Source organism: Glycine max, chromosome 18 (genome assembly GCF_000004515.6).
Source record: "Glycine max cultivar Williams 82 chromosome 18, Glycine_max_v4.0, whole genome shotgun sequence".
Taxonomy (NCBI): domain Eukaryota; kingdom Viridiplantae; phylum Streptophyta; class Magnoliopsida; order Fabales; family Fabaceae; genus Glycine; species Glycine max.
The window spans coordinates 6,555,651-6,583,539 of record NC_038254.2 but is presented as its reverse complement, the minus strand read 5'-3'; the positions used below and the strand labels follow the sequence as shown (position 1 = coordinate 6,583,539).

General features: G+C 31.1%; 3 protein-coding genes across 3 annotated transcripts; 1 reads left to right on the top strand and 2 right to left on the bottom strand.

The window, feature by feature from the left end:
• Window positions 1-1,361: 1,361 nt before the first annotated feature.
• On the bottom strand, window positions 1,362-2,686 carry LOC100806243 (uncharacterized). Its single transcript, NM_001253235.2, has one exon. It carries the CDS (start codon window positions 2,305-2,307, stop codon window positions 1,819-1,821), a length of 489 nt encoding a protein of 162 aa, NP_001240164.1. The 5' UTR covers window positions 2,308-2,686; the 3' UTR covers window positions 1,362-1,818.
• Window positions 2,687-14,555: 11,869 nt separating this feature from the next.
• Window positions 14,556-18,709, bottom strand: LOC100805177 (G-rich sequence factor 1-like). The gene is made up of 2 exons (NM_001253010.3): window positions 18,510-18,709; window positions 14,556-15,571 (listed from the first exon to the last, which is right to left on the bottom strand). The coding sequence occupies exons 1-2, from the start codon at window positions 18,521-18,523 to the stop codon at window positions 14,800-14,802; spliced, it is 786 nt and encodes a 261-aa protein (NP_001239939.1). The 5' UTR covers window positions 18,524-18,709; the 3' UTR covers window positions 14,556-14,799.
• Window positions 18,710-23,404: 4,695 nt separating this feature from the next.
• LOC100526969 (RbcX domain-containing protein) lies at window positions 23,405-27,166 on the top strand. The gene is made up of 5 exons (NM_001249711.2): window positions 23,405-23,781; window positions 24,869-24,960; window positions 25,539-25,596; window positions 26,633-26,698; window positions 26,804-27,166. Exons 1-5 carry the CDS (start codon window positions 23,458-23,460, stop codon window positions 26,924-26,926), a joined length of 663 nt encoding a protein of 220 aa, NP_001236640.2. The 5' UTR covers window positions 23,405-23,457; the 3' UTR covers window positions 26,927-27,166.
• Window positions 27,167-27,889: the final 723 nt, after the last annotated feature.

Genomic DNA, 27,889 nt, shown 5'->3' with positions numbered 1-27,889 from the left:
AATACTGTCAATCAACTAAAATTTTCGATAAATATTACGAGTTTCACATCGAATGGTGCTTATATAATTGAATAGGTCATTCTTTTATGAACCATTTATTTCATTTATTTTTAAGAAGACATTTCAAATGCCTGAAAGAATTAATTTCATTTGGTGGTATGAATAGTACCATTAACCCTTACTTTGTGGTAATAAATCCTGGTGTAATTGAATGATAGTTAATCAATTTTTTTTTTTTGATATTTACTTCCATACTTCGCAAGCAACAACTAATTGGACTCCATCTGCTGATTTCAAGGATAATTTCATTAACTTCACAACCAAGATCCCATCCTTCATTTTGGGCCTGCACACATGCTTCGAGAGCTACTCCATTAGCTATAACACCTGTGCATTTTTCCAATGATAAATAAAATTGATAAATATTTTATATTATTAAAATGATTATAAAAAAATGATAGTTTTTTTTACACAGTTGAGATATGTACTATTTAATTAAAATAAAATAATTGTATGTATAATATCACGTGAGATGTTAAACTTTTTAATGTATAAACTATAAATTGTGAAACTCGAGACCAAATACATCCATCTCGAGCCTTCATGTTCTTCCAAGTTGGACACAAAGGGCTAAAAACTGTCTTAACAGCAGCTATGTAGTTATGTCTTCACTAGTTCCACTTGAAGATTGTTTCGAGGCCAAGTTGCAAAAACATTTCTCAAAGATTTGTGTTTTGTAGCCTTGTGGAATCCCTATAGCCTCATGTGATCCAAATTAGGAGTAACAATATAACATACTGGTTAGAAGGGCCTTCTCTGAAAAATAATTGAGAGAGTTTTGTTTTTTGTTTTTGAGGGGTGGGGGGTGACATCTAACACAGTGCCGTTTCTTGTATAAGGGCATGTGGTGGACCCTAGGTTTGACTATAGTATACACTATTTTATTTTAATTTAATCAAATGACGTTGAAGACAAACTATAGTGGCACTGTATTATGGTTAGTGGGGTTTAGGCCTACCATCTACTACAAAATAAAAATTAAACTCTTAATTACAGCCGTGTCTAATCATGATATCAAATTGAAGATGATATAATTTGAATTTCTTATACCAATTTGTGTGTATGGAACTGCAGATTACAGAGTACTAGTTCTGAAATAATTTTTATTTTAGTGATGCAGAGAATGGATTGTTGTTAATCATTACCTAACTTGTTGTAGCCATGAATAAATCCCCATAAGTGTTTCTAACCAGTAGCATAGAAACAAAAGACACCAAACTGTTAAAACTAAAATAATCATTAATCACTACCAACAAGTGATGCAGTAGAGAGAAGTAGAAGAAGAGAAAATAAAAAAGAGATTTTTGCATACAAAAGGAAAGTGTATGACTTTACTTTCTCTAATTGACAACTGAAGCTTTGTAGAGTTGCAAGCTTGAACACTCACAAACCTTAAACCAAACCCATTACATTTGCACTCAGCACACACTTAAAGGTCAGAACATGTCTTCTATAAGAGGAAAAGGGAGAAAATAAGTAAGCTTAAAATCCAAATTTAGTTGGAGAGCCACCCCAGCTAAATTTAGTGACTGGCAAACCCTAGAAATTGTTAAAATTAGCAGAAATTAAAGAGTAACTATTTTCCTAAGATGAACACACACCAACATCTAAAGTTCTCAAAGCATACATACCTCTGTGATTTGCTAGAGGTACATAATAATATACTAAAAAACCACTTCAAAAGTCCATCTTCTAAAGTGTTATGATCTTATTACTATAACACATGTATCTTTCTTAATCTTCTATTAACACACAAAATCAAACCGAGACATCTCTAAGTGCCACAAAGAAGAAGTGCTCCAAGTCAGGGGGTGCAAAGAATGAGAGTGGAGACCTACGCAAAGAGCAATTGGAGAGAACCCTTGGCTTCTTTGGTGCTGGAGGGCATGTTGAAATCTCAGGAATCCTGAATTTCTGACCCTTTGGTGTGGAACATGGACTGTTGGTGTTGCTGTTGCAAACAACATCAATCACCTCGGCAGAACCATGCATGTTGTTGTCCACTTCCTTTGAATTAGAAGAGTCTTGTGAGCTTATGGAGGAGGAGCTGCAGCTAGAGGGCAAAACAGTTGGAACAAGAACCTGTTCTTGTTGTTTTTTGTTGTTGCTCTTTGTGTTATGCTGCTTCTTCTTGAAGTTTGTTGTTGTTGCTGTTGTTCTTCTCTGCTGTCTTGTTCTTCTTGTTGTTGTTGTCGTCTTTGAGGTTGTCCTTGTTGACGCTGTTGTTGTCCTTCCAGAAGGGGCCATTTTTTTTCTGAGACAACAATGAGGGGAAAAAAGCTTATTGTTTTGGTTTAAAAGAAGTGGTAAAGGTTGCTATAAACTGGCATGTACACAAAAGCTGGCAACAATGAGAGATTGAAACCTTTAACAGTGCCAGAGCCGGGTTACAACCAACCAACTGGGATGGATGAATCAAACTTATCTCTATTGGAGAGTGCTTTGAAATGATAAATTTTGACTCAAAAGTTAAGGCCTTAAGGAGGGGGGGGTTGGTTTTGTTTTGTAGAGAAGTTTGGTAATGATGATTCACAAGTGGGAACTATCCCCTTCACCACCCTTATATAACTGACATCACTAGTAGCACACTAAAATGAGAGTGGAGCAAGGAATCTCCTAAGACAAGGTTTCTTAAAAGGGACATCAAGTGCTTTTTAAACACCCCATTTTGGAATTGTGAAGAGGTGTGCTTACACAAACCTAAGTTTCCAACCATATCATAATTACAAACCCTGCCATGACCATTGGACTTAGGAGAAGAATAATTAATGACATAACTTAAGGAACCCCAAATTTTACATTAACACTATGGTTACAAATTTTAACCCTATGGTTAGTATTTTACACTTGTGAGGACCTTCTTTGGGGTTATTTATATTATGGTTAGAAATATCATGGGCAGCGGGGCAGGGCTGCCCGTAGCAGTCAAAAGGAGTTAGAGAGGGAGAGAGACTCATTCAAATAATGGGGACCTTCTAATAGAACTTTATTGATGGGCGTCTCTTCACTTGAATTTCTGGGATTTCATCAATTACCAAAAGCGTTAAAGGGGTTGGTAATTAACCACTCAGAATCTTCTTTTCTTTTTAGTTTTTATTTTTAATCACATATGATAGTTTTTTTTTACGCGTTATCTAACATTCAAATGCACTGTGCATGGGCTACCTTACATTCAAATTTCGGTACTAGGTAATTAGGATCTATCTACATTCATTTTCGATGAAATCTTCGTTACAATATTTGTTTATTTAATACGAATATGGCTAATCACTGTTGTTAGGATATTGTTTAAAGAATTAGAAAAAAAAATATTCAGTCTGTAAAATATAAGTAAACATAAAAAAGATTATAAATAATAAAAAAAATTTGTCTTCCAAAAAAATATTTTACTTTAATTTTTTTAATTAATATCCTTAAAACATTTGTTAACATTTATCATTTAATTGTAATGTCACAAAAATAACCTTTTAACTATAATGTTATGTACACAATGCCATAATTACCCGCAATTGTAACCAATGTAATGTGTAATTTATATTTTTTTTCCAAAATAATTATTGTCCTTGCTTATTATATATATATATATATATATATATATATATATATATATATATATATATAGAAAAATAATAAATAAATAAAAATAATAATAATCTTATAAAATTAATCTTATATCATCATTAATTCATTTATAAATTTTAAACAAAATATTATTTTTTGGTATATTCTTTCTATTCAAATCACGAAAAATTCCCCGTTAATTGTATGCAATTTTAAGTAGATAGTATATGTATAAGTAATGTTTTACTTCTTTCAATTAATGGATATGATGATGATGATTAACCAGTAACTACTTCTAAACTCTAAACTGCATTTAAAATCCTAGGTAATTGATCATAGTACATATTGTTTGTAGATGGAGGAGAAGTGCCCGTTGCCCGAGGAACAGTTAATAGTTGAGATTCTCATTTGCTCATTGATACATTAAAAATATTATTTCTAAGCGTGCACCCACTAATTGATATGTTTGTTTGGTAACATTGATTTAATTTAGGAGTTGAAATATAGGAGGGGTTGCAGCATCTTGTCTTCTAGCCCTATTATTTTGTCTTTTAGCCCTAAATTATAGCTACACCTTATCAGAATCAGACTCCTAAAAATTGTTTTTCTATTGTTCCCTCATAGGATCCTAGGAGGGGGTTTTCTACACCTGTATTATTCGATTGCTCCGTTTTTCACCCAGGTTCACTCATGTAATGCAATAGACAAATTTCCTGACACGTTTTACCACCAAAGAATTTTTCGATTTTGGAATTGCATTATTATTTTGGATAAACACAAGTCAAATTAGTTTAATTAGAGTTGCTAATTAATGACGATTCTTTAGGATAGAGTCGAGGGACACAAGAATTTTGGGTGAGGAGAATTAGCACATCTACTATTAAGGTCATGAGACACATATTTTGACTCAAAATGTTTGTGTATAAAGAGTAATTGAAGATAAGGATGTGATATTATTGGACCTGGTGTATGACAAAGTATGGAGTTGATAGCAATACCGTACTAATTAGACTATGCACAGTAATCAATCAAATGGTTGTTGACTCAGGTACCTAATATCCTATTGGATTTAAACGTGAGAAATTATTTATTTAGTAATAAAATTAATGTTTAGTTGTCATCTGAAAAAAATTTAGAACCAACAATAGTCAGTGAGATTAATCTTTTTCTGATATAGTGAATTAAAAATATTAGTGATTTAGGAAAAAAAAGATTACACTCATAGTTCCAAAAAAAAAATTTCCACTGAGTGTGATTCTATGAGGATAATAACTAATATTTATTTTAATAAACATCTAAAAGAAATTTATCGAAAGTAAGTTATTTTAATTTTTTTCAGTCAAATTTATAATTAGACTTATGAATAGGCATTTTTTTTATAAAAAAAAAATTGTTGAATAAGTGTTTAGTTGAAATACTTAACCAAATACGCCTACAGTACAAAATTTATAAAGCTATAAATAATTTCAATATCTAAGAGTAATATCACATTTAAAGGTAGTAGAAAGTTAGGTAAAGACAAAAAAAGGTAAAAAGACAATTTGTACTATTTATTTTATTTGAACAATCTTTTTTTTTTTTTACAACGTACATTTATTTGAACAATCTTAAAGAGTATATAAATTAACAACATACAAGATACATATTGTTTTCGTCATTCAGACAACTCTACTCGAACGTGACTTGTTGTTCAATTGAGTATAAAGATTTAGAAGTTCTTTAGTTACCATGAAATTTATGAGTCTTGTGTGAAGAAAACACTTAAAATAAACTTCTCTTCCAATCATTCCTTTGACGATCCATGATAGAGTAGCACTACTTCACAACCAAACATGCATGCTACCTCCCAACATCTATAAATACAGTCTTAATTAAGTCTTCTATTTAGGATTTTTCTTTTAGAGTAAGAGTTATATACAGATAGTATAATTTTTTTTACCGTTATTTAATCATAATTTACTATGATAAATTTGTTAACTTGTAAAATAATTATTTTAAAATAATTTAAATATTAATTTAGGATTTAATAGTAATGTAAAATTATTTCATACTAAAAGTGTATTGACATTAAACTTTTTTTTATACACAACACGCCAATATTTTACTCCAATTGTCAATTATAATGATCTAAATAATTTAATTGCATATAAGCAATTTACTATTTTCTTAAATAGTTAACCCACTCTATAAAACCCTATCAAAGAGGCATGTTGTAAATCTCTTATTAGAGGTGAAGAGAGGATAGATATAAGGTGAAAAGGAAAAAAGATTAAAATATTAGTTGACAAAAAAACAACAACCTTCATCCTTAATTATGTACTTCTAAGTTCTAACGAATATATCAATGTACTCTCTTTGTAAATATAACGTTTGAGCTTAAAACAACAATAATCATTTTAACATATAGTGTTTGTGAAAGTCTTTTTTTTTTCGATAACAGGTTTGTGAAAGTCTTTAACTTCCTTTCTTTGGGGATTTAATGTATCCTCTTTTCTTATAAGAGTGTTTGACATGTGAAGAGAAATAAAACGATTCTATCTTTTTAGGTTCTGTCACTTTAAATGGAGTTAAAATGAATACCTTTTTAATCTCATACAATATCTTGTTCTATTATACATTTTGAACATTTTGAACAGGCACCAAAAATAAAATTCAAATGTCACGTTCTATCCTTTTTTTTAAAAAAAAAAACATATTTACCAAGCTTTACTTACCGTTGGCTGGTGTTGCAAAATCAACATACCCATTTTTTACGTCATTTTATATTTTTCAACTACTTCAATTGTTAAATTTATCAAATATTTAAAATCTAATGAGTTACCTTTTCTATTTCCAACTACCAACTAACTTTTTAATTTTCAACTAACTTTCTTATATAATTTTATTGGAACATAACCTTAACTAAAATTACTACTAATATATGACAACATAGGAACAATAAAGTGTCTGATAAATTAGTTTAACATCAATGATATTTATTTTTAGTTTTTGGTTTTTCACGTCCTTTGAGAACAATCTTGTTTAAGATACAATCGATCATTAAACGTGTAAATATTTTTTTCTTAAGGGAGACTTAAATCTTGATTCACCACATTATGGGAGACTAATCTATTCCACTATATTAACCACGTTGTTAACAAATTAACAACAATATTTATACACTTATACAATACCTTCATTCACTTTTACTTTTTTTTTATCACTCTTTTTAATCACATTGCATTACCTGCTATATATCTTTTACTTCTTTTATATATATATTAGTATATTTGTTGAAGTTAAGGACTACATTGTTGAAGGGTTTGAGATACACATTACATTAGAGAAGTGTTGAGTTACTTTACTCAGCCACACATTGTATATATTTATATAAAATAGAAAGAGTACAATAAGAAAGAAGAAAAGACGGGTTTAGACTGGGAAACCTGCTTCTACTTAGGTTTTTCAAAATTCACACTAAAAACAGTCTTTTCTAAACCTGTCAAGACTACTCTTACAAAGATATAACTAGTACACAATACAGTTGTCTACATCTACACCAACTATCTACACAATACAGTTGTTTACACAATATAATACTTTAGCACTCCTCCTCAAGATGGGGGCATATAAATTAAATGCTCCAAGCTTGGAACATGAGCTGAAGCATCAGAAAGATTCTTCTTCTAAGTGAGATGATGTGGTGAAGCTTGATTGAAACCCATGACTAAAACTCAGATGTTGAGCCATGATTAACTTCCTCAGACCAAAACAAGAAGGGATCTTCAAATTCAAGTAACAACACAATGGAGCTGGCCTTCAAAATGATTAGTACTGATTAGGAGACAACCAACACACTCCCCCTCATAAGATGGAAGGTGGAGTCAACACTTCCAGCTGACTCCACCTTCCAGCTTGGGATGAACAATACAAGTAGAAAAATAGACAATGAAACATGTCGGAAATACATTGGCAACAAATTGAAAATGATTGAAAACATTCAAAGACAATTGGAATATGCTGAACCATTAAGTAGAAGCCACAACACAATGCTTAACCACTTAACAGAAGCAAACACACTTAACCACCTAAAAGGTAGAAGTAGACCAAATTAATCATCAAGAGCAGAAGCTACGTATGATGCTTAACCACTCAAGATATAAGCAAGCCAACAACAAGTACTTAACCATCATATAGGTAGAATCAGCAAAGCTTAACCATCAAGAGCAGAAGCTAAACATGGTGCTTAACCACTCAAGACAGAAGCAAGACATAATTTTTGAATGCTTAACCACCATAAAGGCAGAAGCATCACACCAATGTTTAACCATCCATGGTAGAAGCTTGACATCAATGCTTAACCACCATGAATATAAGCTTAATGATTTTTTTTTAATATATAGTAGGGGTTCTTGACTAGATCGAACCCTGGGGATAGCAATTGCTTCAAGGACAAAGACAAGGAAGAAGTTGCTAGACAACATGATCAACAAATGACTCTTTTTTTTAATATAAACACTTGAGACCCTCTTGATGAATGAAGGGGACAGTGATATTAAACAGCAGACCACACAACAGATGAATAGAAGGACAAGAGACAATGAAGCTGCACAGCAAAGGGTTAAGAGAGACAAATGAGGAGGGAATAATCTCAAACATCTTGCAAGCATGGTAGAAACTCCAAACCCAAACTGAACAAACTCAAATTTTTCTTCAAAGAGGAATATGCACAAAAAACCTTGTGAGCACTTCTTGCCAAACTACAAAAGAACTTAAAAACAGTAGCATCCCTACCAATCTTTCTTCAAAGGTCCAATAGAGGATGTCTCAGAAATAGAAAGAACAGGGCCTGAAGTTGACATTTTTCAGAACCAGAACACAATGAAACTTCGAAGGTAGCTGGAAGGGGAGCCTTGGCAACATTCAAAACCATACCAAACTGAGCAACTGCTTTTGAGGAAGCCAAAGCAATGGGTACTCTCTGGCCTGGTAACAATGTTTTCGTTTGTAACAAAATAGAGAGCCAAGAAACCAGGCGAGGCCTTAAACAAGACCAGAACGCGCCATAGTTCTGTAGACAAAGAAGAAGGGCCAAAAGAAGAGGTTTGAGCAGTTAACGACGGTGGCTGACAGTGGTAGACGACGAGAAGCAACAGAGACTGTGGAACAGGATCACACCTGCCCAGCAGAGACAGTGGCTGACAGTGGTAGATGACGAGATTCAGTTGGAACGATCAAGTGCGTCAAAAATGAAAACAAGGACTGGAACGTGCCCAGAAGGAACATACGAAGCTACTGGGACTGGTCCGGTAAGATTCCGATCACCGGAGGACGACGCGTGAGCTTCACGCGCCAGATCTGGCACGGAATTGTGATGGTGCATGGCAGAGATTTAGGCCATGTGACTTCCAAGGATGGGTTGCGCTCTTCAAGGCACACCTAACCCTGGGTTCGCCGGAAGAAAAGACGACGACGATGGCCGGAGACAATGGCTGATGGTGGCTGGAGACAACAGCGGACGGTGGCGACGCCAAAGACAGTCAGAATGGGATTGTACCCGCTCTGATACCATGTTGAAGTTAAGGACTACATTGTTGAAGGGTTTAAGATACACATTACATTAGAGAAGTGTTGAGTTACTTTACTCAGCCACACATTGTATATATTTATATAAAACAGAAAAAGTACAACAAGAAAGAAGAAAAGACAGGTTCAGACTGAGAACCTGCTCCTACTTAGACTTTTCAGAATTCACACTAAAAAAACCTTTTCTAAACCTGTCAAGACTAATCTTACAAAGATACAGCTAGTACACAATACAGCTGTCTACACCTACACCAGTTGTTTACACAATATAATACTTGAACAATATTTATACACCTAATAAGTGTATAATTCTTTGTTTAATTACTCCATTTAATTACCACACATCATTCTCACATTTGCGGCGTGATACTTGAGCTGCATGCATGAGAATAATTCTCATTTGTCACGTGTGTATATCTGTCTAGAAGAGCAGTAGCCAGTAGGTGATAAATGAAAATCAAAAGTGTAAACATATACATGTGCAAGCTGCATGCCCATAGATAAAACCAAATACTTACATATTATAATCTTCTTAATCTCCCAAATGTGCCCATAAAATGAATCGAAGTACCATATTCACGGGGCTCTCAACAAACAAAATACATATAATCTCATATTGAAGCTTTTTAATCTTACTGTTTTGATGATTGGTAACTACCATGAAAGACAAATGACCATGCATGCCCCCTTGGTCCACAGCCACTTATGCAAAATTTAAATAGTAAATAGAGAGAGTAGGGGTCGGTTGTCCCCTTGAGTTACGAAGAACCACATGTCAGGTTGCACCCTATATATGCATCATATGTAAATTACATGATAAGAAATGGCGGCAAAAACACTTAGATATACTTTAATTATTAATTGAAGTTTATGTAAAACTTATTAAATAAAATAAAATTTGCTTTTATTTAATATTTCACTTGAATTTTAACTGACAGTAAATACATATTTCTTATAAGATATATACTTGATATTAAAAGGGGACTTTTTAGTAATTTTTCTCTTGTTTATTTCTCAAACTCCATAACTACTGGTGTTTTTTTTCTTAAATATATTTTTATTTCTGTAAGTTAGTACCTTTTTCTTTATTTTTTCCTGATATTTTTTTCTAATGTTAATTTGGTTTTTATAAGTGGATGTTTTTACAATTTTGGTCCTCGTAATTTTTTTTATTTTTAATTCTTATAAGTTTGTATTTTTTTCCTTAAATTTAATTCTTTTAAGTTTCTATTTTTTTATAATCCTCACAAGCAAGTGTTTACCAGAATCAAAATTAAAAAAATACAAATTTATATGAATTAAAAAGGAATAAAATATTTTACCAGAATCAGGGTTAAAAAAAAATTCAAACTTACATAAATAAGAATTAGAAAAATAAACTTACATTAAAAAAAAACCCTTAACTTACAGGACCCATATTTATGCCTTTCTTTTCATGCAAACTAAATTTGCATTTAGACACCATTCCGTATATATCAACGCTAACCCCCAACTTGTACTCCACAATGCAATCGAGTATATTTGAAGGTGACAAAAGAAGTGAAGTAGAGACATAATAAAAAAAAAAGTGGACAACTATGCACTTATTGTCTTTTCTGGAACCAGCTATAAGTTGAATATTTTAAGTATATCTATTCACCAAACTTCAATTCAACCAATCAAAATTGATTCCATTGACAAGAAATAAACTCATCTTTTAAAAGGATATGAGTTCTATAAATATCTCCTTAAGTATTATTTGAATCTTAAAATTTGTCCTATAAATCTCTAGATTTAACTTATCTAAACTTTAATCGTAAAAAAAAAAAAACTTCAATTCATTGTTACCGGTCACTGATATCATTTGAAGCAAAATTATTGGCTCAAATTCTAGATGCATCAGCATCCACGCACCATTACACAAGATACCTTTGTTTCAATTTTTTTTATATAGAAAAGTATTTTTTAAGGTATTTTATAAAGATAGCTGTCAATGTTTTCAAAATATATATATGAATTCAGATATCACAAATTTTAAAAAGAATGATTGGCTATTAGTACACAAAACAACGTAGAACTTAAAATAAAAAAGTATTAAGAAAACACTAAAAATAATGGCCATTAAACATGGGATTATAAAATGCTTTGCGTCCCTTCACTTTTTATTTGAACATTGGGAGAATCCGATGAGTCTGTCCCTACAATAATATAGTAGTATACTACAATATATGTGGTTAAACAATGATGATCAGTGATGACAACTAGTACAAGAAAATACTTGCACAAAATATTGTTCATACTCCCTTTAAATAAATAATTCTGAATCTTCCTAGTTACTACTAAATTTTTAAAAAAAAAATATTGAATGATTTTTATATTTTTAATACGTCAAATGTAATTACTTTTCTTTTAATATTTTTCTTATAATATAGTAGTAGTAAGATTTATAGAAGGAAATAGTTTTGCTCCTCTTGCATAACTAAAAAAGAAAAAAAATGTGAAAGATTTTTTTATTTTTTTTTTAAAAAAGGAGTAAACTTTGAATAGTGTGCAGCAACAAACAACAAGGAGATGGTTTTAAGAATTTAAGGTAACTCATTTATCGTGGCATGCTTGCATGTCTGATGAGCTCGGGATTGACAGAATCTTTGCATTGAGCACAAGGTTGACTTGCTTATGGTGATAACCATGCACATCCCTAAAACTCATGTCAAAATTACTTCATCATTTATTAGAATGAGCAAAAAGTAAAAGGATGTTGTTAGCAAACAAATCATCTTAGAACATTGATTAAATAATAAAAATAAGAAAATATTTATTGTAAAGATCTTACAAGAATATAAAAAAAATTATAGACAACTTTGTACATTCTAATAATTTTTTTTCTTTGTTATTTGACCAATATTTAAGACACTGGCTAGCATTTATCAAACGAAAAATATCTTTGGTGCAAAGAGCTTCACCATCAATCTGTCTTTGAGAAGGAATAATTCTAAGTCTTCCTATGGCATCTTTCAATAAATTCTCTTATTAAATGAAATAAGAAATTATGGTAATTCATCTTTTCAAGATTCTTTTTCATTTAATATTTTACTCTCTTTGTCTCTCTCAAAATAATTGTCATGTAAGAAAAAAAATTATTCAAAAATAATTGTCATTTTAGTTTTTTAATATAATATTAATTAATTTTTTCTACTTATATCTCTTATACTAATGATGAATTACAAAATCTATAAATATATTAATGATGATATAAGATTAATTTTATAAAATTATTTCTTTTTTTATTTATTTATATTTTTTTTGTCATTATAAAATAGTTATTTTAGGACAGAGGAGTATAAAATGCCGCATTAGTAAACTATGATATCATTAACATTAAAAAAATAAGTCATCTCATGTGAGATTTTTATACTATAAGATCACATGTATAAATAAAAGAAATAAACATTGAGATACTAATCTTGTTTTATGTTTTTTTTTATCTCCATCTTAATATTTTTTTTTTTCTGAATGCTCTATCTTAAGACTTAATATGATATCTTTGTGTAAAATCTCATACAAGAAAATCCACTCTCCTACAAAAACAAAGAATTGCACATGCAGGTGGATAAGCATAAATTGAACATTATTAGGTGAAACACATGTGTAAATGGATGAAACCATGTTTATAGAGATCCTAGCTACTAGTGATGGAATTCTCAAAAGTGTAATTAGGAAGGTTTAATGAGCATTCTAAACATAGATGAAGTTTCAAAGTACACCCGGCAAAGACATTCTTAGCTAGCTAGATTACATTCACACTTGATAGTCCACGCCACCAGACAGTCCAGATTGCACTTGGACCACATTTGCACATCCAGCCAAAACTTTCCAATCCTGCCATGTCCCTTCTTCAGGTACGTATACATATGATAAGATTGAAACTGTACTGAGAAGATTACTACATTAGCATGATGACTATATGTACAGTTGGGAATCTTGAGTACACTGTTGGGAAATAATAGGTTGTTAATATTTGGAGGGGCTACGTGGTAATTTCCAAATGGTGGAAATTTTATTCTTTTTATTTTTCCCTAATCCATTTATGATTCTTAGGAAGAGACAAGTAAAAGCATCAGAGTTCATTTGCATTTGGTTCGCGTCATTTTTTTATTCCTAGGAATTTAAGGTGCTAATAAATATTTTCATGTTTCTTTTAGAATGTTATGAAAATATATTTCATGTATGTTTTATTTTCAGAGAAGTTACATTCTCACGTTTTAAGCAGATTATATTTCTATGAAGAGGTGGGTAACTCATTCTTGTGAGAATGATTATTTTATATAATAACTACCTATTTTTATTACATTATTTTTACATTTCTGTTTTACTTTTACTTTTTGAACTTTTTCATTAAATATATTTTTTTTTCTAAAATTACTAAATACTAGCCAAACATGTCTATGAGATTAACATTTTTAAGTATAATCTTTTTGGAAATGCAAAATTATACCGTGAAATAAATGTCTAAAATTTCCAACCGAACATCTAAAATTACTGTGCAATCTCGTATTTTCACGCGTCAAATGTAAAAAGGAGGGAAAACTATCTAGCATTAAATAGCACAATACTACGTACTCTGCTGAGCTTTCATTGAGGTATTCAAAGTTGCAAATGAGCATTTAAGATTTAAGAATATGGTGGCAAACAATATGACAAAGGAAGCTGGATCTTTTGAAATTTTTTTGGAGTGCCTAACAAGATTACAAGAAAGGGACAAAAACATTTAAGTTGTTTCTCGATTTTCAATTTTGTTTAGAACAGTGTAGAATGATCAGCAGACTTTGACATAATTACATAAAGAGCAAATTAGTCGTTTCAATGGCTAATTGTAAAGTAATGCACACGTCAACCCCAAGCTCCTAACTATAATTCACCCTTCCCTTTTGACATCGTTAAATCTTCTTATCTTGAGTTTTAAATGAACAATAATTTTTAAAAAAGAACATACTATATACTAAGAAAACATTCATCAATATTTTCTTAGAAATGACATTGGAGATTAGAGACAGTACTGCATGTAATCAGTTGATTTAATTCATAAATATTTCTCAAAAGGCCTAACAAATTTGCAAATACTTAGAAATAAAACATGGCTCAAGCTCCATTGAGACTAGAGAGCATATAAGTATTAGCAACACTTGATGAATACGTTAAACTTTTGTTTCGTAAAGCACCAAGTAAGCTGCAGTATTTGCCTAATCAATAAATATTCACCTACCCATTCTTAGTAAGCCGCAGCATTAGAACCATGCTAAGAAAATCAAAAGCCAGACCTAAACAACTTGCTTCGGTGCCACCCTGCCAAATCTCACTCATTGCACTAAGGCACCATAACATTATATATAATTCTTTTTTTGCATCCTAAATAAACAAGTCAGAAGAAAAAATGATGCTGGACGACCAAAAATAAATAAATCCACATAATTCAATCTTAGCAGCTGCTCATTTTTCTCATCTGCATATTAAAAAAATATATTGATCCTAAAACAAATACAGCAACAAAATATATCCTTGACCAAAATCTTTAATTATAAGATCAAGCTAACAAGTATAACTACAGAAGAGAAAATCAGAGATCCCACCAAGGAATCATCGTCCTCTTGAAATTGCTTCTTCCATCTCACCGTGTGATGAAGGAAATAACTCTATGTAGCGACTGCCAAGTGTCATCCTATCCTTTATCATTGCTGCTTTTGAATCTTCAGCACTTTCGAATTCTGCATAAGCCTCCCCAGAAGGTCTTCCCTCTGAATTCATTATAATATGAATAGAATCCTCTGGCAGCCCAAAATCCTTGAAGAATTCCATTATGTCATCCTTACTTGCAGAAAATGGCAATCCCCTTAGTCGCAACACCCCGGTGTGCTCAGCTGATTCTTTTCCTTCATCATATGATTTAGCCCGGGAAGCACTTCGACGAGGTGAACCACCTCGAGCATCTGAAACCTCATTTGCAATTGCCTTGTAGTATTCCTGCCTCTTACTTCTGAAAACTTCAACATATCTTCTACCCATGTTCTGCCTGTTTCTTTGAAGAGCAAAGTCAACTTGAAGAGGATACCCCAGAACACAGAAGCCTTCCCCAGTGAACTTGCCACCTTTGTGAACAAAAAGGACATCGACTATGTCTAGCCCATGGAAGAACTCAGCCACATCAGTTTCAGTACAATCAAAAGGAAGGCCACGCAGTCGAACAACAGGAAAAGGTGGAGGAGGAGGAGGTTGGCTGACATATCCGTAAGGAGATGGATTGTACATAAAATTGGAACCCGTGGAAGCACCATAGAATGAAGATCCTGGATCAACAGTGCGCTGGCGTTTTGCAGCCATTTCACGCCCATCACCACCATCGGCAAATTTACTGCAATATTCACCCATAAACATAAAAGAACTCAAGAACCTCTTTCTCATGAGTCAACTGTAACCTTAACAGTAGTCATCCACCCAAATGTCAGTCTAGTTTTATTCTAATTTATCAATTTTGGATAGCTGCACAGAGTGACCATTCCAAAGCTATAGCAGGATAGTAAATAGTAGGATGAAGTAGTTGACTACTGTACCAAAGATTATGAACAAAAAATACATTTTTTATACTACATACATAAATGCTCAAAAATAAAAAACAAAAAAAATTACCCAAAATGAGATGCCGCAATGGGACAGTAATTTGACACCATTTCAAATCACAATGGCCAATTTGTTAAAATGCAACACAATGCATGCACGGACATGATTGTGCCACAAAACACAGCAGTTGATTAATATGCTATCTATTAAGCTTTTGAGATTGAAGGGAAAGGGAAATTAATTAGGGACAGCTAGTCAGTTAGCTATAGAGGATTAGTTAAATAAATAAGGGAGAAAACGGACAGAAGGGGCATTCAAAGAAATAGAAAAATTGTAAGTGGGAAAAACCCTTGAAGGTGAATTCTTTCTCCTTGTTCTGTTCAGCTTCACTAAATAAATAAGAATCACCTTTTCTTTCACCAACTCCAGAGGTTTCTATCAATTGGGCCAACCTGGGGATCAACAAGTGGGGTCACAAATGAAAGCCTTGGAGAATTCAGTGGAGTTCTTAAAGTGGGTGACCAGCAAATACAACTCTCAGCTTTTGGAGATCAAGAAGAGTGTGGAGCAAATTAATAGCAACAAACAGATGCTGGGAAAGTGGATGTAGAAGCAACTAATTGTGGAGCAAATACAACTCTCAGCTTTTTAAGTGCAACAGGTCTGCAAGGTCAAGCCTTCAAAGATTCAGATGGATTTCATCAGTATGAAGGGTAGCACACTGTTTACCATTCTTACAGAAGAAAACACCAGAATTGACATTGGAAGGACTTATTTCCGAGCTCATCCAGCATTATGGTGGTGGGATTGGATGTATTGGAAATGTGTATGAAACACAAATGAAAGGTAAATAGGCTCTGGAGTAAATTGAAGAATTCGAAGCATTGGTGGTGCACATTTTGACCTCATCAGAGAAACAGTTATGAAGGTATTTCTATGGTGGCTGGAGGCTAAGACATGAAGTGTAGAATCAGACCCATGCCCCATGCCCACAGATGTATTTATGAACATGGCTATGGTTCTATAGAGGCTGTTGAGGAGTTACATACTATACAAGGGATGGTGGGTTTGCAATTTTGACCCACAGATGCTGATTTTCGTTATCATGGTGGAGGGAGCAATGTTTCACTTGGGGGAACCACTCCAGTAAGCTTAAATAGCTTGATTAATTGTCCTGGCCAATCAGGAGCACCTTTGGTCCAACCCATTTCTTAGATGAGTGTGCAAGGTGAGAATATAGCTTCGACTTAGTCAGCAGCAAAGTCCAGCACCACAAGCACCTTTCCACCAAGAAACTGGAGCTTGACAGCTTCCCTATGAGGAGTATGTCAAAAGCCAAGGAAGATGTTTTTCATTGTGGCCAGCCATTTGGCCCTGTGGACAAATGCCCAGAAAAAGGTATGGGAGTTATGATCTTGCATTCTTGCCTGAAGATGAAGACATGGCTTAGGACAGGGAGATTGTCCAAACTCAAGGGGGAGATGACTAGTAGGAATTCTCATGCAAGGGGAATCCCCAATTTCTACCTAGATGACAAGATTGAATTTCAGAGTGCATGTTATTGTTATGATATAAGGGAGAGGGAAATAGTTAGGGAAAGTTAGAGCTGTTAGTTAATTAGAGGGGACTAGTTAGCCAAATAAGGGAGAATAAAGATGGAAGAGACATTAAGAGCATAAAAAAATATGTAAGAAAGGGGAAATCATTGGACAAGAATTCTTCCCCTTGTTCTGTTCAATAACCTTCAATCAATAAGAATCTTTTCTTTCACCCAACTCCTACAGAGGTTATTATCATAACCAGTCTAAATTAGAGGATCAACTAGCTTAAGTTGCCAAGGACTTATCTGGTTTAAGGGTTTTCAATTTTCACCGACTACAAAAAATCCACATTGTTTTCACTTGTTTCCAGTTTTCAAAGATTTTTCTGAAAACAAGATGGAAGATTGTAATTATTAGTGAAAATAATAAATGAAAACAGAGAACATTTCCTTAAGACCAAACAGGGACTAAACATCTATATTGAAGCATCAACAAACACAAAGATCAACACCAAAGCTACACAAGACCTTTAATAATAGTTATTCTCATTGAATATGAAGCACAAACAAACACAAGGATTAACACCAAATCCAGACAGTTCTTTCACCCAAACTGCCCTTAATTTCATTTAATTACTCAAATAATGATACACAGATTAAATATAAATGCATGCATAGTATCCCCAGAAACTAAAATATTGTACAAGGTTTACCAGCATTCAACTACTAAAACTCTTTCGCAGATGCCCACAAACGACTAATAACATGTAACCACAAGCCTACAACTAACAGCAAGCCAATTGCTTCCATCCTCTCAACTTTCTTATATAAACCTACTCTTAGATGTTCTGTTTTAGACTAGATATTAGGGGGATAGTGGACAACACATCTTTTTCTATTTATTTAGGGTTTTACTTCTAATAATTCCAATTATTTATTTTGTTTTAAGATAGTTCAGATTTCGTCCTCACCCAGTTCGAAGATAATTCAGAATTCGTAAAATTAAAAAAGATAACGAAAATTGTTAAGGTTTCAAGACTTTGACAAATTAAATGAAAATTTCCATACGTCATAACGAGAATTAAACAGAACAGAAAAGAAAAGAAGAGAAGATATCCAATATGTGAGATTATGAATTAAACCTAAGATTTGTAGCGAAGAAAGGGGAAAAAGGAGGTAGAAAGAGTGGTACCCTCTGTAGAACATTGAATTTGAAGCGAACAACAAGGATGCCACTTTTGTCTTGGTTTCGCTGCTTCCCTCTCTGTATGAATGTAAATGCTCTTCGTTTCGTATACCCAATGTTATTTAAGTTGCATATATCCAATCGCATCTCATGATGATGATGGATTTCTCAAATGAAGAAACTATGTTTTTTTTTTTTACTTCTTCAAGTTTCTTTTACATTGAAATAAATTTATGTATTAAGAAAAAAACATTTAGAAATGAGATTTATATCTTCTAAAAGAATTAATAAAAAAATATTTATCTGATATATAAAAGTATCATAATTAAATTATAATTAAATAAAAATAAAAATATAAAAATATAAGTTTTTTTATTTTCTTATTATTAAAATAAAATTATGTATAAATTTTTTACAATAACATATTATCACTGTAGGAATTAAAAAAATAACTTAAAAAATCCAATTAATTTTTTTCATTAGAGATGCTCTTCCTTATTCAACTCCAACTTTTTTCATGGATTAAGATAGGTTATGGATACTAAAACAATTTTAAATAGATATTTAATCACAAAAGTATCATTAAATTTGTTACTTTTTATAATAAAATGATATTAACAATCATTTCTTTTAGTTTACATATGTATACTTTTTTAAAAATGTAAATAAATAATTATAAATATTAATACATATTCATATATTTGTGTTATGTAAAAAAAGTTATTAATATAACAAGCCATACTCCACACATATATATTCTATCCCATATATATATATATATATATATATATATATATATATATATATATATATATATATATATATATATATGATTTTTTTATTTGAAACCAGTTAAAATTAAAAAAGAAAGGAAAAGTGTATGAGAAAATTATCTATATATATGAGTGCATTAATAACTAATATCATAAAATTTAGACAAAAAATTAACAAGCTGATTTGTTTTACTCAAAATAATTTAAGAATACTATAGTAATTATAATTGAATTAAAAAAAAGTTTCTCTCTCCTAATTCAGCGGCATTAAATTTTCAAATTTTCTTTCTTTTCTCATCTTTTATTTCATTAAATTTTTTGCATCTCTTTACTCTCTCCTCTAAAGTAAATCTAAATAATAAGAAAAATGAAATCTAGGTTAAACAATTATTGAGAAATTGGTTCACATTTATTAAAATAATAATAATAATTATTTAACTTAAATGAATTTGAAAAGTTAACAATTTTTATACAGAAAAATAATGTGAATTGGAGCGGGTTTTTGTTGGTATTTTTATTATAATATCCAAAATAAGGGAGATTACAATAAAAAAATATATCGATTACTAATTAAAAAAATTCACAATAATTATTTGAGTGCATAAAATAATATAATAAAAAAATTAGTTAACAAAAGTTATAAAAGGAACTGTTTAGTTACGTTTATTTTGCTGTAAAAAAAAAAAAAGATGCGTTTATTTTCATATTCAACATTTTTATATTAATTTGATTTAGTTCCTTTAATATGTAAATAAAAATTTAATGCTGGTCAGATAGGAGAGAGAATTTTTTTTGATTTAATTATATAAAGGTGTGTTTTAAAAATATTTTTTCATAAATATATGCACATTTGTGTACAATTTATATGTATAAATAATATAAATTATATATTATATATTAGTATTAAACAATGTTTTAAATTGAATTTAATATTTATTAATTTTTTATTTTAAAAAAATGTTATCATCAAAGAAGCTTGTGAAATTTTAGCCTCAGTCTAAAATTGAAATGGACAACCTGAAAGTGCTTTAAGTAAAATGGATTGGGCTAACAAACCAGACCCAACTTCATTTATGAACTTCTCGGGTTAGGATGCAAAAGGTAGATACTTCTGCACCCAATAAATTTTCACATGCACCGCATATGAATGGGCAAAAATGCCCTTAGCTGTCCCTGTGACCCACTTGTTGTTGCAATGCCTACCACCACACTTTTCAGAAGATGTTGTTCCAATTACATTTTAAACAGAAGGAACAATGGTCAAAGGGAGTGAGAGACACCAAGCAAAAGGAAAAAAGACAGGTGGGATTGTGAGGGACTTATCAATGTTTGTCTTGTATGCCAATTGATAAAAGCTTCAAGTGTTGATGTGTAAATCCAGAACACAAAGCCCACTAGGTTTGCAAATTATGTAGATTTACATAAATGTTAATCCAAAACGTTGTGTTTGCAAATTATGGATTAAGTAATCTGAAAAATATTATGTTGTCTGCATTATTTAATCCGAAATAACGATACATAAGTTATGGACTGATGATTTCGTAACACAAAAAGCTTGGTATACGTTTTCAGATTTGCAAATTTGGAACTAATCTATGCTAATTCTGGATCAAGTAATCTGAAAGGGTACACCAATGTTTGTGTTACGGATTGGACATTCTAGAAAATAATCAAATAAAAAAATCACGTCAAACATGTATTTCTATTAAAAGAAAATGACCTGTAATTCACAACTTTGTTTTTTTTTTCTACTTCATACAATGAGTCAGAGAATGACAGAGGAAGAGAGACACCAATGGAGATGGAGATACAGATGGAAGCACGAGAGCTGTTAAGGACGACTGTAGGAGGAAAAAGGATCAAACAATAACTTATAAAATGGGAAGGGTATGGAATATTATAAATTATGGAGGTGCAAGTGGAAATTTATGGGGTGCAGATAGCAACGACAAAGCAAAATATTTACACATCTTTTTTTACAACTAATTTTCCACAACACACAATTCATCAATTATCTAAACCCTGGTCACTAAACCGACCTTAATGAATTACTAATTTTTTAATTCATCATACTCTCATTCACACTTTCATATTTTTAAAAATTTGTAATTTTTTATATATATATTTTTTATATTTTATGTTATTTAAGCAAGCAATTTCACTAATTTATCTTAAAATGAGACAAGTTGACACCCCTATCTTACTTTTAAAAATTGATAAATAGTCATCTTTTTTTTCCTCTAAAGGGCTGACAATGGAGTGGAATAGTCTACTCTGCCACCTCAAAAATATTTTATAAGGAAAATAGTTATATTTTGTGCAAATATAACAAAATATCGGTGTTATCAATTATGATTTTTCTACATTCCTCATCTTATTTACTTACTGTACTATATATACTATAAGAAAACATATTACTAAATTACTTTCTACATGTTTAAAAAATCACAAGTATCACACTCGGGGGATCGTAAGTTGATGAAAAAAATATATTAATAGTTAGTACTTTTTTATTTGACACTGGGAGAATCTTATTAAATATTTTCTTCGATTTATATATTTCATTATTTTGATAACGCATGACAAATTATAAAACAAAATGTTACGTTATTTAAAATAAACATTGTTAATGCAAAAAAATTGGTAACACAAGACACTTTAAGCGAATAAAGTGAATTTTTTTTAAATGAAGGATTAAACTGGAACTAAAATTTAAAATGTGACTCAATTCTATTTTAATCACTATTCTTTGTCCTACAATAAATTTATTTATTATTTTATACTTTAATAAAACACCATTAAATAACTGTCTAAGTTGAAAAAATTATAAAATTTACAAGCTTATTATGCTTGCATATTTTTTTTACCACATAAATATTTTATTATAAGTAATGTTTTTCAAATCAAATAAGATTATACTGATCAAGATTTGAACTTAAAATCTCTGATTAAATTAAAATAATTCTTTGACGTCAATTAATTCACATGTTTTGTAATAACACCTGCATATCTAGAATTTTATGTTGTACATGAAATTTGGTTACCAAAAGAGCAATGGGAAATGTAAATGGGATCCAAAATTTGAGCTACATTGGTTGAGTTGGGAACTTGGAACCCAGAAGTGGGAAAAGGAGAAACACATGTGGAAGGTGCATTGAGGGTGGTTGGAATGGGACACTTGTCACTCATGTTCATTCATGCTGCATCTAACATGTGTTACAAATTTCAAGGGCGACAAAGATTCACAACCACGTGGCTTCACTTTCACCAAACTCATCAAATCAACTCCCCCCACACACAGGTAACTTCGGTTGACGAATTTGGTATGTGTACTATTTGTTGTTAGATTATAAATGGAAAAAATGTTTTTTTTTTAATATTTTCGGTTAAATTTACTTTTAATTCGTATTTTTAAATTGATGAAATGAAATCAGTCATTTAGTTTTTGAAAATATGATTTTTGTCCTTTTAATATATGATTTAGTCACCAACAAAATTAATAAATTTTTAAAAGTTATTTCTGTTCTAAAATTGTATTTTGATTTCTTAGGTAATAGTATCTAAGATTTGAGTCCTATGGAGGATAATAACATACTTGACAGGGAAGCTCTCATCAACAAACTTTTCTAACACAAAAATTGATCATCTTATACTAATTTACTTTTAAAAAGAAAATCAAAGATAAATCATGTTACTTTTAGAGTTTAGACTCAATTTTAGTTAAAATCAATTTAATTTATCTAAAATAATTCCAAAACGTGTGTGTGAAAATCCAAAAAGATTCCATTGTCAAGTAGAATCCTTCACTTTTTTCTTTTTTCTGTTGGACAAATTTGAACCTCAAAAAATTGTAAGGTTAAGATTCACTCACACCCTTCAAAAATCTGACCCTCTATAGTTCCTAGTTTACTTTTCCTTGCACCCAAAAGCCTCCTCCTCTTTCTCTTGTTCAACCTTCCCACAAACACTGCATGCGTCTTTGACCACAACTGCTTCTTCAATTTCCAATCTTTTTGGACACCCTCTATTGCTATTCCTCCCTTGGTGTTGTTTGTGTTAAAGGGTATCTCTCTACTTAATATAAAGTTCCATTGTCTCTTGAGGCAATTTTCAACCTTAGTTGTGTGTTTCGGAGAGTTTTTTTGTGTTGTTTTGTTGAGGTTGGGTTTGTGAGTGAGAGAATGGTGGGTGCTCTATCTGTTGTGGGTTCATCAGTGATGGACTCTCACACTGGCCCTTGTTTGTGTGTTGATGCTCTCCCAACAACTAGTGTTAATCTCAAGAGTGGTGGAGATGTTTTGTGCAAGAATTTGATGGGAAGGAAGCATAATTTGGTGAAGCATGGTGGTGGGACCATGAAGTTGAGCAGTTCATTTGTTGATCCTGGAAGAGAGTGGAGGCTCTTTGTTAGCAAAAGTTGCAAGAGGCAGCGCAAGGATAGGAGAGTGACCATTGTTAATGAACTTGGAGGACAATATGAGGACACTTTTGAAGATGTTAAAGCGGTAACGTGTTTAATATCTTGTGGTTGAAAAGTTGTGATTATAAAAATAAATAGCAAAAAGACTTAGATCCGATGTTTTAGTGCATGTTTTGATTAAAGTTTGTAAACTTAGGTTAGAATGAATTCATTTTACAAACTGAGATTGCTAAGTAACCCTTCTTTTTCTTTCATTTCAATGTTTTAAGAAAAAATTGAGACAAAGCTCAGTTTACAATCGGATTTAACTGAAAATCACACTAAGAGACATTTTTTAGTTTTACTTTTTGAATGGACGTTGGAGATCTCCCAATGAAAATCAAACATAGCCTTAATAACACCTTTTTTATTTGGTTATAGTTTTATTCTTAACATTTGCTTTGTTTTACTCTTTTTAAGGAGTCTGTGCTTTGTAACATATTCTAATTCTAATTTCTAAGACATTTAAGCAGAGCTTTTGAAAATTGTATCATTATGGAAAAGATGCCATTTGTTAGATTATTGTAAGTTATAGCTTGCAATAGGAGTCCTTGGAAGCTCTAAAATTATTTACCCTCTACACAATTTTATCATGAGTCCCTTTCCTTTTCTTGCTTACATCATATGGAATCATGCAACATTTTTTAGCTCATTATGAAATATGTTAAGAAGGAACAAGAGGTACCTGAAAGAGTAGCATAGATATATAATAATAAAGATTTCAAATTGTATGTGAGAAATGTGGCAGTATCCTTCCGTTTTTCTTCAGTTTCAATCTTAACATGCATATGCTTATTTTCTCAAAAATGCTGCTTTGAAATTCTCTCCATTACAAAGATAAGAGCTGTTTCCTTTTAAATATTATCGGTAATGTTGACATTCGCTACAATAATTTTCGAACTAGCTCGTCAATAAATGAACTCATGCAAATAGTACAACACTACAAATTACAAAACCAGCTTGCATTCCTAAATAAGAGGAGGATCATTTTCACTCATTATGAGTCTTTTATATTGAATGTGAATATGAATTTTTTTGACATATCTGCCTCTAATCGTCACCAATCTGTCTGCTATGATACTAATGCACTAAGTGTTGTATGCAAATCTAACTGATCTCATCTTTGGAAACAGCAAATGCTCAACTATTTCACATACAAGGCTGTGAGGACTGTTCTTCATCAGTTGTATGAGATGAATCCACCTAAATACACGTGGTTCTATAAGTAAGTTAAGTCTCTATTAAATACAGGAAGAATGTTTCAACAAAAAATTATATGCCCCTTGTAGTTATTTTAGTTTGAAATGATGTTTTCTATGAAGTCTCAGGTTTAGAGTGCATTTGGTTTTGTTTTCATTTTTAGTTAGTATGTTTTCATTTATTAATTACAATTAGTTAATTACCCAAAATCACCTTATTTTTACTTGATGTTGTGAACCAAGTGGTGAAAACAATATTTTGTTTTTTTCTTTATTTCCTTTGGAAATTCTTGAAAATATGAAATAGAATAAAACAAAGTACTGATAAAAAAATGAATAAAACAATGTGACTTTTTTCAATTATTAGTTAAAAATGTCAACTGAAAACAAAAACCAAACCAAATGACCCTGAATCTGTTACGTATATAACTTGAACTCATTGAATATTTTTTTCTCTCTCTAAACTTGCCAGTAATTAGCGATTGTTGAGGAAATTTGAGCAATTTAAATAGTTCAGTATGATTACTAAACTAGAATATGGTGATTCAATATCTATTTCATAATTATTTAGATAATTGTTTGTTGTGTTTTTCTTTGTTGGCAGTTTTGTTGCTTCAAACAAACCAGCAGATGGGAAACGTTTTATTCGATCCCTTGGGAAGGTAGTCTTTTTGTCCTAGTTAGTTATTTCATTTGTTGAAAATTTTCAGTAAACACATAAAGCATGTTATTCTGGCTTCTGTAAACAAATTACTATACTCAAAATTTCAAGTGCCTTTTCTATTTAATCCATTTATACTTGACATATACATTGATCTTCAATCCATCTGTAAATTTCTGTTTCTTCCTTTTTACAAAAAAAAAAAGGAGTAATTATCTCTGACATATTCCCTAAAATAATTATTTTTATAGTGAATCATTTATTAAGAAAAATAAATAAACTGAAGGGCTTATTTATTAGTTTTGATCGGTTATACTTATACCCCTTCCTTCTATCAGAGAGGGTGTCCATCATTCCCCTTTTCAAGTATGAACTTAATAAAATCAGTCTTGTCCTAGTAGAATTCAGTGATTTGTATCTTGGTACCAGTGGTACCCCTTTTATAATATATTTGCTCTATTTGGCCGACCAAAAAAAAAAACCAAAATCTAGTTCATAGGGTGAAGGATGCTCCTTACTTCTAATACTATTTTAGCCATATCGCTAATGTGGAATTTCCAACAAATTGTGTTGAAAACATTGCTTTTATTATTTATTATTTTAACATATGAAGCTCAAGTGTTGTTATGACAAGCTACTTCTGTTTATTTTCTTCTTATGCCAAATGTTAAGGACTGTCAAACTGCGACACAATGTTTTTTCAACACACTGATTTGAAAAAAAATCCATCCTTAATTATAAGCATGTTATGGTCTTTTCTCAATGCTGAAAACAATTCAGTCATATAAATGCAGGGAATAATTTCTTACCAATTACTCAAAGCATACTATAATATGCTATTCAGTCTTGCTATATCTCCATTCATTCCTCTGACTTTCATGTCTAAATTTAACACCGTTACACAATTACACCCTATTTTATTCACATAATTGATCATTTTCAAATTTCATATGAAAATATGATTTACTTGATGTAATTTTCATAACGTGTTACATCATGGCATTGCCAATGATGTCATATATCTTCCCATTTGATAGGAGCAACAAGAGCTTGCTGAAAGAGTGATGGTAACTCGGCTTCACCTTTATGGAAAATGGGTCAAGGTAATAGAATTCAATAACTCTCTCTCAGATATCCTAAGCATGCAAAATATTTTGTGAAGATGTCTTATGTTTATAACCATTCTTCATCTCTATCATTTTGTGCAGAAATGTAATCATGCTGAGATATATCAAGAAATCTCTGATGAAAACTTGGAGTTAATGAGGGAACGGCTCATGGAGACAGTAATATGGCCCTCAGATGACACAAACACAGAAAAGATTGGCTGATAATTCATCTCAAATTTTTACTTTCTGTCTTCAACCTCTTCCTAGTCTAGGTATATTTTTTGTTTCAATATCAATCTGTTTTGTTTCCAAAATTGTCATTTGTGTCATTTTCCTTTGATAGGATTCTCAGTTTTACGTTATGTAAATTATGTATATATTTGTACCTTGTTAAATACACAATCCATTATATATCGCTAGTTTCAGATGAATTTTAGGCCAATCATAAGCCATGTCAGCTTCCGAATTCTTTGAAAGTGATCTTACATATCATAAGGGATAGTGGCTTAGTGTATTAAAGGTGATTTCAATTAACTTGTAACATTTGATTGACTTGTAAGATTGTTTTACTTAATTAAGGAAATGTTTGGTAAAAATTAGGCTGAAGTTGATAGTGGATAAGTTAACTGGTTTAATTTGAAGTGTTTGATAAAATTAACGACGGAACTAATTAATAAAATACTTAATGACATAGAAGATATTTTCAAATACTTTTTTAATATAAATTTCATCTATTGATATATACTATTTATTTTAAAATAATTATTACTTTATATACTTTAATTTATATTAAATTATTTTTCATTTCAAAAACTAAATATCATTTTTATTTATTTAATTTTAAATATTTTTATTAAATAACATGTGATCACAACAATACAATGGCATGCACATGTGATTCCACATATAATTTCTTTTCTATGGATAAAAATACATTATCTAATTATTTTTTATGCTAAATATACATATAGTTGGTAAAATTAGTCCTTAAATATATATTTTGTTAATTAAATAATTTAAATTTTTATGAATAAAATTATTTATAAGTACATATTAGTAGATTTTAACTTTATGTATAATTTTTGTAATTCAAAAATTCAGTTCATGTTTTTAAAATTACATGCCAAGAAAAAAGAAGAAATATAGCAGATTTCATGTTTCCCTATCGATTCAATTTCCCATATA

Coding starts and splice junctions, on each gene's coding strand:
- LOC100526969 (NM_001249711.2), top strand. CDS start 23,458: ATGGTGGGTGCTCTATCTGTTGTGGGTTCATCAGTGATGGACTCTCAC. Junction 25,597..26,632: donor TTATTCGATCCCTTGGGAAG/GTAGTCTTTTTG, acceptor CCCATTTGATAG/GAGCAACAAGAGCTTGCTGA. Junction 26,699..26,803: donor TTTATGGAAAATGGGTCAAG/GTAATAGAATTC, acceptor CATTTTGTGCAG/AAATGTAATCATGCTGAGAT.
- LOC100806243 (NM_001253235.2), bottom strand. CDS start 2,307: ATGGCCCCTTCTGGAAGGACAACAACAGCGTCAACAAGGACAACCTCA.